This window comes from Platalea leucorodia, assembly GCF_965183815.1.
Source record: "Platalea leucorodia genome assembly, chromosome: 13".
Taxonomy (NCBI): domain Eukaryota; kingdom Metazoa; phylum Chordata; class Aves; order Pelecaniformes; family Threskiornithidae; genus Platalea; species Platalea leucorodia.
The window spans coordinates 3,899,738-3,916,625 of NC_138835.1; the positions used below are offsets into that span (position 1 = coordinate 3,899,738).

Sequence of the window (16,888 nt, forward strand, 5' to 3'; positions counted from 1 at the left end):
ATCCCTGTGACTATTCCTGGACCCAGGGCCCCCATCTCCAAACCCCAGCAGCCATTTCATAGAATCATAGAATGCTTTGGGATGGAAGGGACCTTTAAAGGTCACCTATTCCAACCCCCCTGCAACTGGCAGGGACATCTACAACCAGATCAGGTTGCTCAGAGCCCCATCCAGCCGGGCCTTAAATGTTTCCAAGGATGGGGCATCTACCACCTCTCTGAGCAACCCATTCCAGTGTTTCACTGCCCTCATCATAAAAATTTTTTTTCCTTATATCTAGTCTAAATCTACCCTCTTTTAGTTTAAAAGCATTACCCCTTGTCCTGTCACTATTTCAGTGGGCACCCCCATCGTGCTCCGTTGTACAATGCTGTGCTGACACTGCTGTCTGCTTACATGTTGCTGCTGACCCCAGAGATGTTTGGATGCTTGGCTCTTACTCACTTTTCCTCCTTCCTCTTGTGAGATCCAAGCTGTTGGTGCAGATAGGCAGTGCTTCCCACCCTGCTGATGCTGGATGGAGAGAGCCAGGGTTTGGGATGCAGCTCAGGGCTCTGCAGAGGCTCGGGCTGGTGGAGGTGGGAGTGCCTGGAGCCTGCAGAGCTGCTTTCTGGGCCCACCACCAGAGTCCTCACCTGATGTGGGACAGCAAAGCCTCAACCTGGGTATCTTCCCCAGGGGCAGATCAGCTCCTCTCTCCTGCCTGGCCAGAGGTTTTTGCTGGCATCTCTCAGGCAGCAGCAAATTTGGGAGAAATCAGTATCATTTCTGCTAGGAAAGGTGGAAAACCAAGGCAGCCCCGTTGCTATGGTTGCCGCAGACCATCCTCGATGCAACATCATGTCAAGCAGCTCTGCAAGCAGATGTGCTGCAGCTGGAAAGCAAAGCAATTCCCCCAGGTGTGAGCATGGCATGGCAGGCACTGTCCCCTCTGCTCCCATAGCCTCCCCTGGGATGCTGGCTGTGCCCTTGGCTGCGTGTCCCCATCCTTGTCCCTATCCAGGACCCTCCCGGGCAGCGAAAACCCCATCAGTGAAAGCAGCGCTGGGGAGGGGGAAGCATGGCACTTACACTAAGCAGTGCATGCAGGTGCTTAAAAATAACGCAATCAGAATATTTGTCATTCAAATAGTGTGTGTGTGTGTATATATAAGTGCTTAATATCAGAATCAAACGTTGTTTGAACAAGGGGGATGGTGAATATTGGCTAAGCATTACAACCATTTCTAAATCTTTTTTCCCTAAGAAATTATAGGATCATCAATTTATGGGGTTTTCTCAGCTTTAGTCAATACGGTTTGGGCCAGCACGTAGGTTCACTGGGTCCTGCTGCACCCTTGGAGGCTGAGGGCTTGGGCTCTGCCTCCTGCCACTCCCCAGGGCTCGCTGCTCTTTGCTTTGCAGCTCTTTGCTACAAGGTTTTTAGCATCTTAACCCAAAATGCACCTGACAGCCTCATGAGAGGTCTGGAGCGAAGCCAGCGCTGTCATTGAGAGCCAGAGGAGAAGGAGCAGACAGTGTGCAGAGCCCAGGGCCTGATCCAGAAAGGTGTTCAGGTGTCAAGACCTGCTGCTGCTTCCCGGTGCTCACCTGGGCTCTGCCCTTTGCACTCAGGGCACTTTATGTAGGGATATGTCCCCAAGAACCCCTGGGGTGCATCTGCCCTTGTCCACACCAAGCACAGTGGGATCGACTCCAGTGCAACCCCTGTGAGGTGGTGGCTGGGATCTGCAGGGTTGGTGTCCCTGTGCCAGGAGCCAGCACCCACCAAGGACCCTGTGTGGTGCAGCAGGGCGATGTTCCCTCTGGCCACCTCACCTGTGTCCCCTCTCCCAGGCCCTGGTGGCCCCCAGGAGGGCTGGAGGAGACTCCTGCCTTGCCTGAGCCCCATCTCCAGCGGTGCAGACGCCGATGAGCAGACCTTTCCTTCTGCGCTGCTCAGGGATGTGCTGAATCCTGGCTCCGGCTGGCTGCCGGCCAGACCTCCCGAAGGCCCAGGGGGCTGGTTAAGCTCATTGCTTTTCTTTCAGAGGCTTCAGAAAGCTGCCCGCCCGCATTTAATTCAAATTTATTGAATAATTCTCTTGGGAGCAGCTAGCTCAAGGCCAGACGCTACAACAGACCATCAATGAGATCAGTTGGCACAGCCCTGGCCATGGAGGGCTCTGTGTCCTCCAGCGCATCTCCGTGGCCATGCCAAGGGGATGGTGAGCACAAGACCAGGCACCTGGCCCAGGACAACATTGGCTCAGCTCTAAACCTGGCTACCTGCACTGCCTCCAGCCCCAGGGGATGTTTTGAGGTTTGTTAATAACCCTCCCGCTTCCACCCCAAACCTGTTTCTGCCTTGGAGCCGTTGTCCCCCAGGCAGCGGTCCCAGAATGGGGCTGGCTCAGCCCTCACCTGCCTCCAAAGCCTGTTGCCAGCTCGCTGTGCTGCAAAGGTGGTGAGATGCAACACGCCTGCAGTTGGATGCACACGCACCCCTGGCTGCACACCCCACTGTGATGAGATTCATGTCCACCACTGGTTGCAGCAACCTGAGGCCACCTGGACAGGAGCGGGGACAAGCCAGACCCAGGCTAGAAGTGCAGGGATGTGTTCCCAGCTCCAGCAAGCAGGCGGTGGGAGATGAGACCAGCCGGATCCTGGGAGAAGGGCTTCCCTGAAGGAGGCTGCTCTCCAGGAAAGCCATTTTCCTCTGTGCTCAGCCCTGAGCAGTTCTGGGGGCACACGTGCCTCATCCTTATGACATCCTGGGGGCTGTCCCCAAGGATGATGAGGCTGGGGACAGGGTGCCTCCGTCCCTCGCTCCCCTGCTACTGTGCGGTTCCACGAGGGCAGCTCACGCCGTGTCTTGCGTTACGCAATTAAACCACTGCTCAGAGCAAAAATAATGATCTTCATTAACGAGCGCAGCACTTGTTGGTCAGGGCCTGACGTCCCGTGCAGGGGCATGTGCAGTCATGCAGCAGGGCTGAATCATAACTCCGCTAATGATGCTGTGAGGCCCGTGTAGAGAGCAGCCTTCCCGTTAGCTCCGGGCACGTGTTGCTCTGCAGCACGTACAGAAAGGCAGCTCCACACCGCCCTCCGTCCACCCGTCATGCCCCGAGCTGTGGGATGGGCTTTGCAACAGCTCAACCTGCTTTCCAGCAAGGTGTGGGATGCAGTGATGTGCCAGAGCCTGGAAAATAACGCCTGTGGCTGCAGTTCAGCCTAGAAGGGGCAGGAGTGCCCAGGGACCTTGCCCCAGCACAGTGGTTGTGTTGCAGCGCAGGGCCGGGGCACCGAGCCCCCCTCACCTTTCTGGGGTCCCTTATTCCACCCACATCCCCCTTGTCATGGTCCTCAGCTGTTCAGCAGCTGGAGCCACCACCTAGGGATTTGCAGAGCCACAGGAGAGGCTCAACAAGCCGTAGCCAGAGGCACCCACCCGATTTATTGCGCTTGCTCAGGCCACGAGCAGCATGGAGCTATTTCTGTAATAAAAGCCTGGGTTTGTTGTACAATCCTGATTTTCCTATGCCGGATGCACGGCTGGTTTAGGGTGGAGCGGGGGGTGCAATCCCACCCCGCGTCCCAGAGGGTCCTCAGTGCTTGGGGAGGCTCCCCAGGGAGGGCAGGGGCTGTGTGTCAAGCAGGGAGGGGTGTCAAGCGATGCCCTAATAAACCTCACGTGTGTTTATCTCAGGCAGAAGCCAACTGAGACATGCGGTGGGCTCTGTACCTCAGCCAGGGTGGGGTTTGCTCTTGGAGAAAAGAAGCTGTTGCCTTGGGGTTGTGCTGCCCAGCATTAAAAGCTGAATCTGAGCAGCGTGGGGGTACGGGGGCTCTGCACGAGGCGGCAGAGCCCCGCTTCCCGCTGCGAGGCCGTGCTGCTGCAGGGGCAGGCACAGAGGAGCATTTTTCAAACCCAGCTTTCGGATGCTCGCAGTGGGTTTGGGGCTGGGTTGTTAACGTATGAGAGACGCGGGCTGGTGGGTGGGAGCAGGCTCGCACAGACACTGGCTGCTGATGGCTTCCCCCCGCAGAGGCACTGTGAGGGGCTGTGTGCGCCCCGACAGCTTGGCAGGCAGCTGGAGCCGGCCCTGGGCAGCGGGGGGGAGGGGGGGGGGCAGGGGACCCCCACCCATGGGGGCGCCTCAGGGGATCCTCAACAAGTGGGGCCCCGGGGACCTCCCACCCATGGGGTACATGGAGGACCTCTGCCTCCGAGGCTGCCCTGCACTTACAGTCGTGCCCTGGGGGACCCCCAGCCACGGGGTGCCCCGGGGACCCCCACCCAGAGGGTACCCTGGGGACCCCCACCTCCGAGGCTGCCCTGGGGGATCTGCACTTACAGGGACTCCCAGAGGACTTGCACTGCCGAGGACACCCTGGGGACCCCCTTCTCCAGACCTGCCCTGGGGGACCCTTACCCTCAGGGGTGTCCTAGGGACCCCCCACCCACGGGGATGCCCCGGGGTGCCCCTGCCCCACAGCAGCGCCCCAGCGACCTGCTCTGCAGGGGACACACGAGGGGACCCCTGTCCCCAGGGACGCCTCAGGGACCCTCACCCATAGGGGCGCGCCGGGGGGACCTGCGCTCACAACCCTGCCCCCAAGGACCTGCGCTGCTGAAGACGCCCGGGGGGCCCCTTACCCACGGGGGGGACCCCCCCATCCACCGGGGAGGGATGCCCGGGGGGCGGTGGGGGCGGGCGGCGCGGCGCTGGGCGGGCGGAGGGGTCGCTGTTGCCGCCAGCACGGCCGCCCCCCCCGTTCCCCCCCCCCCCTCCGCCGCCTTTTGTTCGCCGCCCGTGCGCGTCCCCGCCCGGCGGCGGGGCGGGCGGAGCCGGGGCCGCAGCCGCAGCCGCAGCCGCAGCCGGGGCCGAGCCCAGCGCAGCGCAGCGGGACATGGAGGCCGCGCCGGCGGAGCAGGGCCCCCCCGCGCCGCCGCCGCCTCCCCCGCCGCCGCTCCCGGAGAAGAAGAAGAAGCCGCAGCGGGCGCCGTCGCCCGCCCGCCCCAAGGAGGTGCCCGGCTGGTCGCTGGCCAAGAGCCGGCGCGGCGGCGGCGGGGGGCACCCGGGCGCGGCCCCGCGGCTGGCGGCGGGCGGAGCGCACCCGCACCCGCGGCGGGCGGGCGGCGGCAAGGAGGGGCGACCGGAGAAGCGGGCGGCGGCGGCGGCGGCCCGGGCCGGCGGGAAGGGGCCGGCGGGGCGCGGCGCGGCGAGGGCGAAGGGGCGGTGCCGCGGGGCGGAGGCGGCGGCGGCGGCGGCCGGGGCGCGGCGGCCCGGAGCTGGACCGGGAGCGGGGTCGGCGCCCGGGTCGGTGCCGGGGGCCAGCCTGACCGACAGCAGCTCGGAGGTGTCGGACTGCAGCGCCTCGGAGGAGGCGAAGCTGCTCTCGCTGGAGCTGGGGCTCAGCGGCAGCGACGGCGAGTCCCCGGGCAGCGCCCCGCCGCCGCCGCCCTCGGCCGGCGAGGCCTCGCCGCTGCCCGAGGAGCCCTCGGCCGCCTCCATGGCCAGCAGCCGCCTGCAGCTCAGCACCTCGCTCGCCTTCTCCGACCTCACCGAGGAGCTGCTGGACGCCGGCACCGACGGGCTGCTCCGCGAGCTGGAGGACCTGCGCTCCGAGAACGACTATCTCAAGGTGGGCACGGTGGCATAGGGTGGCATGGTGCGAAATCCTAGGGCACGGCTCGGTATGGCGTGGCATCCCTGAGCGGTAGCATGGCATCCCAGGGCATGGGTCAGCAAGGCTCAGAATCCCTGGCTGTGGTGTGTTTCAACACCACTGGGCATGGCAGGGCATGGCATGGCATGGCATCCCAAGGCACGGCTCAGCATGGCACAGCATCCCTGGCCATAGCATGGCATGGTGTGGCATCCCAGGGTGAGGATCAGCACGGCTTAGCATCCCTGGGCACAACACAACATCCCAGGGCAAGGGTCAGCACAGCGTGGCATCCAGGGCATGGCTCAGCATGGCACAGCATCCCTGGGCAGTAGCATGGCATGGTGTGGCATCCCAAGGCATGGATCACCATGGCTTAGCATCCCTGGGTGCAGCACAGCATCCCAGGGCACAGCATCCCTGGGCACAGGGCGGCATCCCAGGGCATGGCTTAGCATGGCACAGCATTCCTGGGAATGGCACAGCACGGCATGGCGTGGCATCCCAAAGCATGGCTCAGCATCCCCAGGTAGGATGCGGCACAGTGCAGCCTCCCTGGGCACGGCTGGGCACAGCTCAGCTCAGCCTGGCATGGCATTGCTGAGCGTAGCCTGGCCTGGCTCAGCTGGGCAGCACAGCATGGCATGGCTGGGTGCAGGGCTTGGCATGGCTCAGCCCAGCACGGCATCACTGGACATGGCCTGGCACGGTATAGCTGGGCTCAGCTCAGCGCAGCATGGCGCAGCTGGGGATGGCCTGGCACGCTATGGCTGGGCTTGGCTCAGCTCAGCATAGTGTGGCATGGCTGGACGTAGGGCATGGCTTGCCTAAGCCTGGCATGGCCCAACTGGACATAGGGCAAAGCTCAGCTTGGCACAGCATGGTCTAGCTGGGCCCAAGACCTGGCCTGTCTCAGCACAGCAAGGCCCAGCTGGGCATGGCCCAGGACGGTGTGGTGTGGCTGGGCACTGCTTGGCTCAGCATAGCATGGCATAGTTTGGCACAGGGCACACATTGGCACAACGTGGGCCAGCTTAGGCTGGCGTGACCCAGCTGGGCATGGCCTGCCCTGGCATGGCATAGACTGGTACAGCTTGGCTCAGCACAGCATGGCCAAGCCTAGCATGGCCGAGCCTAGCATGGCCCCAGCTTGGCATGGCTAGGCTCAGCACAGCCTGGACTGGCATGGCTTAGCAAGGCACAGCTCAGCATGGCATGGCTGTGCTCAGCCCAGCTTGGCATGACTGAGCATGGCACAGTTTGGCTCAGTCCGGTTTGGCATCCTGGGACACAGCATGGCACGACCTGACCCTGCGCGGTTGGGCACAGCTTGGCCTGGCACAGGGCTGGATGCTCTCCACTGCCCTCCCTGCCTGCTGACACTGCCAGACCCTGGGGAGATTTTCCAGCTCGCTTCTTTCCGCCGGTTCCTGCGCTCCCCGGGGCCTTTTTCCGGGTGTGCGGCGTGGCTGCCTGGTTCACGGGCGCGTGGTGAAGCCAAGGCAGATGTGCTGCGTGGGGACAGAGGCAGAGAGCTGTTCTGCCTCCGGTCACACATCAGCCTGACGCACCTTGGCACGTGCTGCCTGCTGCGGGGTGGGCACGAACACCCACCAGGTGCCACGTCCCAGTGGGCTCCAGGCATTTTGCACCTTCTGCTCTTCTTCAGAGTTGAGCTCTGGGTGAGATGCTTGGGCAATCACCTGCTGGGGGGTTCAGGGGTAGGTACCGCATCTCGCTGGCTGCTCTTCGGATGTCACAGGTTGGAAATCAGGCCAGCTCTCAACCACTGGTGCCAAAGTTTGTAAATGCATCGGGATTATAGCTGCGAGGTGGGAGCTGGGTGTTGGGTGACGTGCTCGAAGATGCTCAATCAGGCCCTTTATCCATTAGCAAAGCCCGGGTTCACAGCTGGTGTCCCAACTCCTGCCAGAATTAGCAGCAAGAGCTTAAGAGCTTTGATTTACTGAGAGCTGGAAAAATACAGATGAGGCCCCTCCGGTTTCCAAGAATGTGCGTGCAAACGCTGCCGTTCATGCAAACCCAGCAATTGCTTCCTCCGTTTCCATGTGGTCTTCTTCCCGGCAAGCTGCAGGCGTGCGAGTATTTTACCTGCCATGAGGGGTGGCAACTGAAATCCCCCGGCCAGGAGCAGTGGGGAGAGCAGAGAGCTGCCAGAGGCATGCACCAAGAAGTGCCGTGGGGATGCTGGTGGCATCCTGCCTTCTTTGCCGCGACATCTCCTGTGTGCTCACGCCAGCACGTGGGTCTCCTCCCTGACGTGTATCTTGCTTATAACCATGTTTCGGTGTTGTAGCTCACTTCTCCTGATGCTTGAGCAGGAGACCCTGGCTCCAGCTGCGCAGAAGCCTCAGACAGACACATGTACCCCCTGTGCTCCAAAAAAAGATGGAAGATTTGCCTAGTTTCTCCAGCAAGGAGCAGAAAACCGTGCTGGGCTGCAGCGGGGTGCTGGCTTGTGCCGTCTCTGCTAAAAATTCAGGAATTTGGGGCCTTACAGCAAAAATAAAGGCCTAACCCAAGCGATCAGCACCACCCACCTTACCATGCAGGCCAGGTTTGAGAGCAGCGTGCAGGGACCCTACAGCTGAGGCCTCTGGCCTCGGCAGCTTCCCCTCCCCTTGAGTATGGATGAATCAGACTTAGCAGAGGTGACTTATTTCCTAGGACTCACCCAAATATCTGCAAAGGAATATTTTTTTATTTATTCATCAAAGCCAGCTAAAACCTGGTGTGTTTTTAAAGAGAAGCGAGGATTTTTGGGAGTGGGAGGGTTTTGGTGATGTTTTGGCACGGGCCAGATGCGCGTGGTGCTACTATGCCTATGCGATGCACGCTGGGTTTTGGAGCTTCCCAGCAGAGCACATTGCAGCCCTCTGTAGCAGTGCCAGCTCACGTTGCATCTTTCCTTGGCTGCCATAATAAAATGTACATATTTAAGCACGCGTCACCCATTTCTCTTTGCAACCCTGATTTTTGCAAGGCTCTTCCTGCTCTGGGTGTACTGGGGGGGCTGGTGTCTCCTCTTGTCCCTGCTCTCGGGTGCATGCACCTGCTGTGACCCCCCATAAATGGGTTATTTCAAGTGTTACCCCAAAAAGGGCCATTTCTGGCACGCGGGTTGGCAGCCTGGCGAGGGAGGAGGCGTCTTGGGTGTCCTTGCCCCGTCTTGTTGTTGCTGAGCCATGCGATGGAGACCAGCTCCTGGCCCTGCTCAGCGGGCTGGAAAATGTGAGATGTGATACGGCAGCAGCTGCGGAGGGACAGGCAGACAAAGAGTGGGCACGGGAGAGGGTTTGGAGCGAGGGGAGGGGATGCTTGCAAACCCTTTTCTCTCCACGGGAAGGGGCTTAGGCGAGAGCCACGTAATGCTGGCAGCAATGCTGGGAGCGCAGTCCTGCCTGCCCCCTCCTGCTGCCTGCCCCGCTCCTCCCTGCCCTGCGTCACACCGCGTCCCTCAGGGTTTGTGTGCATTTCCCAGCTCCGTGGAGAAACACAGTGGATGGGTGGGTGCCTCATTTCCCTCAGGGCAGCTGGGCACTGGTGCATGCCACCAGTGAGGGCTCACTGAGAGCATCCCGCGGGGGCACCTCAGGCTGCGTGGGGGACCCGGAGGTTGGGTCTGGGCAGCCTGGTTGGTGCTGGGTCCCAGCTCTGCTGCTGCTCAGGTCCTGCCAGGCCACGGGGGCAGGGACCATGCCCGGGGATCCTGGTAACCGCAGGCAGCGCCGGGGCGCGGGGCTCTGCCCTGTATCACCCCATTAGCAGCCACCCTGGAAGGGGCTTTGCAGCCTCCTGCTTTTTTGGATGCTGCACAACATGGGTTGCACTGCAGAGAGCCCCCAGCTGTTTGCCTGTTAATTTATGGGGGCAGGTGTAAAGCTGAGAAATGTTGATTTTTCCCTCGCTGACGTGCTGTGCTCTCTGCTGAGCAGGAGCTGGCGTGCCGGGCAGGGCGCAGCGGGGTGCAGCGTGCAGGCTGCTGTGCTGAGCTCCAGCCTGACACGGAGGGCAGGATGGCTGATGTTTACTGTTGGAGCTGGGCTAGAGCTGCTGTTAATGCACCTAAAGAAACCCCTGTGCGTGGCACGTGGGTGTCCCTTACCCATCCTTCAACCCATTGCACCCCAGCATAGGCTCGGGGTGAGCTGTGTTTGCTGAGACCCCCTCGCTGGCAGGGGACATGCCTGGGCACCCAGGGCAATTTCCTTTAGAAATCCCTTCTGATTTTATTTTTTCCCTAGCAAATTCTAGCATAAATTCCCTCTTCTGCCTGGCGAGCGCTCAGAGTTAATTGAAAGCTGCTGCTTTTGTCCTGTAATCTTGGAGAAAGCGGTGCTTGTTGGTCCTGGACAGTAATCCCCATCTTTGCATGAGGGATCGCAGGCTCTCCTGCGGGCGCACCCGCTGCCAGCGCGGCCCCGAGCTCTGCACAAAGGCATCAATGCAAAACATACAGGCGGCTTCCACCCTTTCTCCTCCTTTGCATCTTGCGCTGTGGTTTGGGGGTGCGGGTGAAGGGTGCAAATGCAGGCAGGGCTGTGCTCCCCAGAGGGCTGCCTGTCCCCCATGGGCAGGCGGCTGCTGCTTGGCTGCGCCCCAGAGCCTGGGGCTGCCAAAGCAGAGGGTGTATCTGCAGTCAGCAGCACGACAGGCAGCCATATCGTTATTTGCATGATCCTGTTTTGTATCCGTTGCTGCTTTCTGCTTCTAAAAGATAGTGGATCCTGCTGAGGAGCTGCAGGCATTGCACAGCGCAAGTCCCCTGGTCTGGTCTGAGCTTGCTGCATTCTTGCAGGCGCCTAAGCCAGCGTCTAACTCCCTTTGGGCAGGAGATCTGAGTGTTCAACTCTGCTACCGCAACCCATGACAGGTTGGATCTGCATTTTGAGGTGTGCTCTGCCATCTTCACTGGTCCCCCTTCTGCCATGCCATCGCTCAGGGCCATCACCCTAAAGCTCAGCCCCTTCCAGGTCTTGCCCTTCCTGGAGGAGCCGAGGTCCTGCAAGTGGGTGTACGGACACGGCTGTAGCTGTTACCTTCTCCTGCTCTGATAATGCACCAGTTTTTTTCTGAACTGGAACCAGGCAGTTTGCATCCCACTTTGCCACTTCTTAGTTTCCTTAATAATCTCCCCAGGGAGAGACAGTTCCTCCGAGGTTTGCGCAGAGAAGGCTGGAGGTGTATGTTATCTCTTGGGTTCCTCCATCGAGTGTAACCTGGCTCCTGCAAACACAAGTGGGGTGTTTGCTTCTGCACGCCATCATCCCTTGGGCATTGAAACAAGTCTGCCTCGACTGCAGATCCCCAGCATCTTTTCCAAGACAGGTGACTTCTGGCCTAAAAAACCCATGTAACCTTTGCTGCTGCAGAGGTGGGGTGTGCACGGATGCAGTGGCGGATAATCCTGCAGGATGGAGGGGGTGAGCAGCCCATGGGTGCTGGGAGGCTGTGACTCCACGTAGGGGTGGGCACCTTTTTGTTTATGGGACAAATGGCTGAGCCTGGCAGCCCCACAGGCGGTTGTGTTGGAAAGAAGTAATTTATCTCATCCTCAGTGTTGTCCACCTCGTCTCCATTTCACACTTTGTTTAGCATCGCTTATGGTGCTTCATGCTTGCAATGCCGCCCCTGAATTTGGGATGTTTCTAGGGGATTCCTCTCCACTCCTGGCTCTGCTCTGACCTTTATCCGAATGGACTTTTTGCTTTGATTTTGCTAAGTTGTGCGTCAACTCTGGAAAATGTGCAGGTGCAAAGGATGAGGCTCAGTGGCCGTCATGGACCCTCAAAGCCATCAAGACACCTCTGTGCACCCCGTGTGCTGCCTCCAGGAGCCCCGGGGCTCTTCTGGCTGCAGAGGGGGTCAGCTTTGCCATCCTAAGCTCTCTTCCAGTTTGCTGCGACTTTTCTGCTCTCCGATCCTAATCCAGTTATTACGGCTTAGCAGCACGGCTTGCCTCCGAGGGGCAAGCTCAGGCGGGCTGTGCGGCTGCTGGGCTGCAGCTGCTGTGCGGGTTTGTTGGCGTTACAGGGTGCGGGCAAATTCCTGCCGCTGGAGCAAAGGGAGGCACTGCTTTCCCGCCCCCCCCCCCCCCCCCCCGTGCCAGCCCTGCTGCAAACCCCCCAGCCCCGCTTCCCACGAGAGCACACTGCAAAGGAGCAGCTCAGGGCTGTGCCGCCGGGCTTTGCCCAGGCAGCGGCTTGTGCTGGACACGGCCTCCCCCTAAAACAACGGTTACTACAACCCGAGGTATAAACAAGCAGGAGCTCTTAGCATGGTGAGCCCAGGCTTTCTTCCAGCAAATGTAAGGTTTGGTTGGGTTTGTTCCAAGGTCCTTGCTCCCTGCCCTGGCCAGCTCCTGCCTGGGGAAGCCGCATGGCAAACAGGAGCTGGTGCAGTCAGCGCTGGAGTGGGATGCAGGCAGCCCCGTCTCCCTTTGCAATCGTATTCTAGCCATGATTCACATGACTTTGGTGGTCGAAGGTTGTTTTCCACCACCCCGTTGCAGAGTGCCTGCTCACCTGCGATGCATAATGCATTTTTTCCCATGAAAGCTCCCAAGGAATAGATCCCATAAACCAGCTCCCCGGGGCTGGTTTGGCTTACGGAGGTTTTGCTGGTGTCCCCGGGGTGGTGGCACTGCCACATGGGGTGGGCAGTGCTGGCGGTGGGTTTCCATCGGGGTTGTTGTCCCAGGGTGCATCGCAGCCATCGCAGGGCTGTCTGCGGGCATGTGCGGTTCGTCCCTGGGGGGTTTCACGCCTGAGCTGTCCGGGGGGTGTTTCTGAAATGTGCCTGCAGTGATGCCCCTTCACGGGATGGTCTCCGGCTGTCCCTGTGGCAGCCCGGCTGGGATCCACCCCACTGCCCATCTCCATGCCTCGGGGCTGTTTCTGCCCTGCTGTTGTTCTCGAGACCCCCCCAGCAAGAAGCAGAGTGGCAGAGGGTGGCAGGATGCTGGTGGCCACAGTGCCACCAGGCTCTGGCAGACTGGGCCAGGAGATAATCCAGGATTGTCTAATTGACGTTCCTTATTTGTCACGTAGTGTTTAAAGCCAACAGTGAGCGACTGTGACTTGTCCCCGCAGCTGCCACCCCCCCCGCCCAGGCTGGGCTTCGCCTTTCGGGGGAATTCTTGCAGCTGGGGCTTTGTCCGGGCCGGGCGAGCGCCGCAGCAAGCGTGCCAGCGCCTGGCAGAGCTGGCGCGGTGCTGCTGTCTCGGGCTGTAGGTCACTGTCACAGGCGGTGGCGGGAGCAGCAAGGTCCTGTCCCCCTCTGCCTGGGGTGAATGGGGGCTGTGCATCCCCGCTGCCTGTGCCGAATCCTCATCTTGTCCTTCCCTGGGCCGTGTTGTGGTGCAAGGTTGCAGTGAGAGCCCCTCACTTCTCCAGTGGCAACTGCATTTCGCAGTGACGGGAGGTGTTTAGTGGCAGGGTTTTTTTGGCAGGAAAACAGATGCTTTATCCTTTCCCAGGAGCGTGCCAGGTCCACCGGGTCTTGTTGAGGCGGAGAACAGCCCATGCGATGGCTGGAGCATTTGCTTGGAGGATTTGTGTTGAGGCCATGTTCATGGGGACCTGAAAAGAGCTTTGGGCAAGAGCAGCCTGTGCGGGTCCCCAGGGACTGGAGGGGACAGTCCTTGAGCATCCCCCGTGGCCATAGCTCTGCGCTGGACAGGGAGGTGGCACTGGGGCTGTGGCTGTTGCAGAGGGTCCGCAGCAGCCGTGTGCCGCAGACCTGGAGGAGGTTTTGGGTTGGCACTGGTGCCAGTGGGACATCGCCCCTGGCCCTGCTGCGACAATGATGCTGTGGCCCCGCACCGGAGGCTCTGCTGGGAGAGGTTTGTCACCATGAGAGATGATGAGACCAGGAAGGGGTGAAAGGGGGACGCAGCCCGGTGATTGCTGCTTGGTGGCAAAATGAGGGGCAACCTCTGGTCCCCGGCGCTGGCAGCATCTTGCTCGTGTCCCTGCGTTGCCTCCCCTGTCTTAGCCTGCCATCTCCTCTTTCCCTTGCCTGCCTCCCTGACACATCTTTTCCAAAGACAACCTACATTTTTCTCGGCGCGGCTGCCGCCTGTGCTGCTCCTGCAGCTCCTCTCCCTCCCCCACCTTCCTCTTTCTTTTACCACAAATATTTATAGGCGCCCATGTTGGCTGTCCCCCCGGGTGGCTGGCTTGCTGGTGGGTGATGGTGCCCAGCTGCCTCTGAGCCCTTTTCCTGCAAGGATGGGTCTTGCCCCTAGGGGTTGAAGGTCTGTGAAAATGGGATGGAGGAGGGCAGGGGAGCCACGGTGGGGAGGTGTCCTGAGGGAAGAGAGGGGAGAGCAAGCTGTGGGGCCTGTCCCCTCTAACACGCATCTCCCTGCAGGATGAGATCGAGGAGCTGCGGGCCGAGATGCTGGAGATGAGGGATGTCTACATGGAGGAGGATGTCTACCAGCTGCAGGAGCTCCGGCAGCAGCTGGACCAGGCCAGCAAGACCTGCCGCATCCTGCAGTACCGGCTGCGCAAGGCCGAGCGTCGCAGCCTGCGCGTGGCGCAGACGGGCCAGGTGGACGGCGAGCTCATCCACAGCCTCGAGCAGGACGTCAAGGTGAGGACGGGAGGGTGATGTCCCCATCCGGGCAGTCCCCAGGTCCCCCAAAGTGGTTTTCGGTTAGGTGTGGACATGGTGGCTGGTGAGGCACGAGGCAGTGGCAGGGGATGTTGGGGTGCAGGGAGCTCCATGGCGTTGTGCTGTTTATGGGGCTGTTAATGGGGACATCACGATTCCCCGCTAGCAGCACTGATATGAGAAGTGGGGAGCAGTGCTTTCAGCTCACAGGTGTCCTGGGCATGGGGGCATTTGGGGGCATCCTGGGGGTGGAGAGGGCCAGCGTTGCCTGAGGATGGGCATCTTGCGGTACCAGACATGGGATTCATCCTGTGCAGGCTGGTGCCCAGCCCAGCCATGTGCCCTGGGGTTGAGCTCCCTTATCCTGCATTGATGGGGACAGGGCCACCGCCGGGGGCTGGAGGAGCACGAGTGCACAGGGAGGGAGCAGGGGGACCAGGACCCTGGGGACCTGGGAGCTGCTCCTCTTGGCCGTCGGGAAAACCTTGCAGAGCCCCGGGCATCGCAGCACGTGGGGCTGGGGAAGGGACAAGGGGGTGACATTGCCTCACCCTCGCCAGCCGCTGGCCCTTGAGGAGCCGCCGGTGCCAGTGAGTGTTTGCTGAGTGCTCTTGCTGACACGGCCGCTGCCAGGAGAGGGGTGCGGTGGCAGCCGGAGACGGCTCGGGGGGGACGGGCAACAGTTCGAGGAGTAATTTAGTTTTTTGAGCAGAAAACGGCTGGTCCCAGAGCTGAGATGGGCCACAAGTGCAGGGCTGCAGACCTGCCTTGCCCTGCCTGTCCTTGCCGGCGGCCTGGCCCCCTGCCCAAACCACCCGGCAGCCCCCAGCTTGGGGTGCTGCTGCCAAAACCGCCCCCCTTCAGCTTTTCCTTTTCTGGGAAAGAAAGCGCAGCCCATCCTCGGAGGGGACGGGAACCCAACCCCATGGCCTGAGCCCCCCCAGCCCTGCAGCGGGACTTGCCGCTGCCTCTGCAGCACTGGTACCCCAGGCTGGGCAGGGGACTGGGGGGAACTGGGGACAATTTTTTCCTTCTTGCAGATACAGGAGCAAACGCTTTGTGCTGTTAAGCTCCGTTTATGCCGGGGGCTGCCCTCTTGCAGGGATCCGGAGGGGGGGCTCTGGGCTGTGCCCGGGATGGATGGAGGCACCCTTCACCCTGGGGGCAGCTGCTGGTTTTTTCCGTAACATGATGCAGCAGCTTGTCTTTCTCCCAACCCGCACAGCTGCTGCCCGCAGTGAGAGGCTGCGTGCTCTGGTGCTGCCCACCAGCTTTTCCTGCCTTGTGGGGGCTTTTCCAGCCTTGCAGTGTGGGAAAAAGGTACGAAAAGGCGATGAGCATCCTGCAGCATCGTGCTAAGGTGGGAGAAGGCAATGTTTGGCCAGTGGATGGGGATGCAGGCAGCAAAGGGGGAACGGCGGTCATGGCACCCAATGGAGGGGGCACACACCGGGGCCAGCACGGCATCTGCTCCAAAGGGTCTCAGTAACAGCCTGACAATCTCCGTGGGTGCTGCATGAGGACTGTAGGTGCCCAAGCGCTGAGGTCCCAGCCCTGTGCACGCTGCACCCAGTCCAATGACAGCTCCGTTGTGTCCCCAGGTGGCCAAGGATGTCTCCGTGCGGCTCCACAATGAGCTGGAGGCGGTGGAGAAGAAGAGGATCAGGCTGGAGGAGGAGAATGAGGACCTGCGCCAGCGACTAATCGAGACAGAGCTGGCCAAGCAGGTGGTGCAGAACGAGATGGACAAGCTCCGAGAGGTGAGGGGGACATGGGAGGGAGGACCGGGAGTCGTCCCCAAGGCTCTGCCCGTGGCAGGTGTCCTGGCCTTGCACCGCGGGATCCCCCATCCCTGCTTGCATTGCTGAAACCCAAACCATGCTGCAGATGCTTACGAAACCCAAGCAGCGCCCGTCCTCGGCGAGGCATGCTTCATCCCGCCCTGTGGGTGCGGGGTGGCTCTAGCCCATCCCGGGGGGGGGCTATGGGACTTCCCCCCTGCACTAGAGCCACTTCATGTGTCCTCGGCCACTTGCTCAGCCCTGGGCCGTGCCCAGCTCCCACCAGCCAAAGCTCTGCACGATGTGTGGAGTCTGCCGTGTCCCTGGCACAGTGCCCGGTGCTGGCCGTATCCTGACCACATGCTGCTGGTTCAAATTGAGCTGAGCTGCGGGGCTGCATGGCAACGATGTCCTGGCGGTGTCCCAGCAATGTCCCGGCAGTGTCCCAGCGGTGCTGCGGAGCTGGGTGAGTGCACAATCCCATCGGTGTCCTGGGAAGCTGTGTGCCACGCATGTACCCATACACACAGGTCCAGGGCACTCCGTGCCGTGCTGGGTTTGGGACCAGCTCCCGGCCAGGAGCAATGTCATCTTTGGTGACAGGAAAGGCATCCTGGTGACAGCATGGGCATGTGATCCATCACAGCACTTGTAACCCACTTCCCTACTGCCCGGGATGCCTTTGGTCCCTGGGGAGCCTCGGGAAGCGTCGCTGGCTGAGCCATCAGAGCAGCGTGTGGGAGGAGACGTGCCGTGGCAGAGCTCGGGCCCTTCTCCCACCGAGGATGGGGACACGATGCGGGGAGGGC

At 61.0% G+C, this 16,888-nt stretch overlaps 1 protein-coding gene across 4 annotated transcripts in view; it reads left to right on the top strand.

Moving 5' to 3' along the window:
- The first annotated feature begins 5,293 nt into the window (after window positions 1-5,293).
- MTCL2 (microtubule crosslinking factor 2) overlaps window positions 5,294-16,888 on the top strand; it is a 28,495-nt gene continuing 16,900 nt past the window's right edge. For 2 of the 4 annotated variants that reach the window (XM_082326006.1, XM_082326007.1), the window contains exons 1-3: window positions 5,294-5,634; window positions 14,053-14,277; window positions 15,900-16,058. In XM_082326006.1, the coding sequence (XP_082182132.1) occupies window positions 5,503-5,634; window positions 14,053-14,277; window positions 15,900-16,058 (516 nt within the window). In that variant the 5' untranslated portion in view covers window positions 5,294-5,502. The remainder of the gene's footprint in view (window positions 5,635-14,052; window positions 14,278-15,899; window positions 16,059-16,888) is intronic. The other 2 variants (XM_082326008.1, XM_082326009.1) reach the window with 2 other exon arrangements.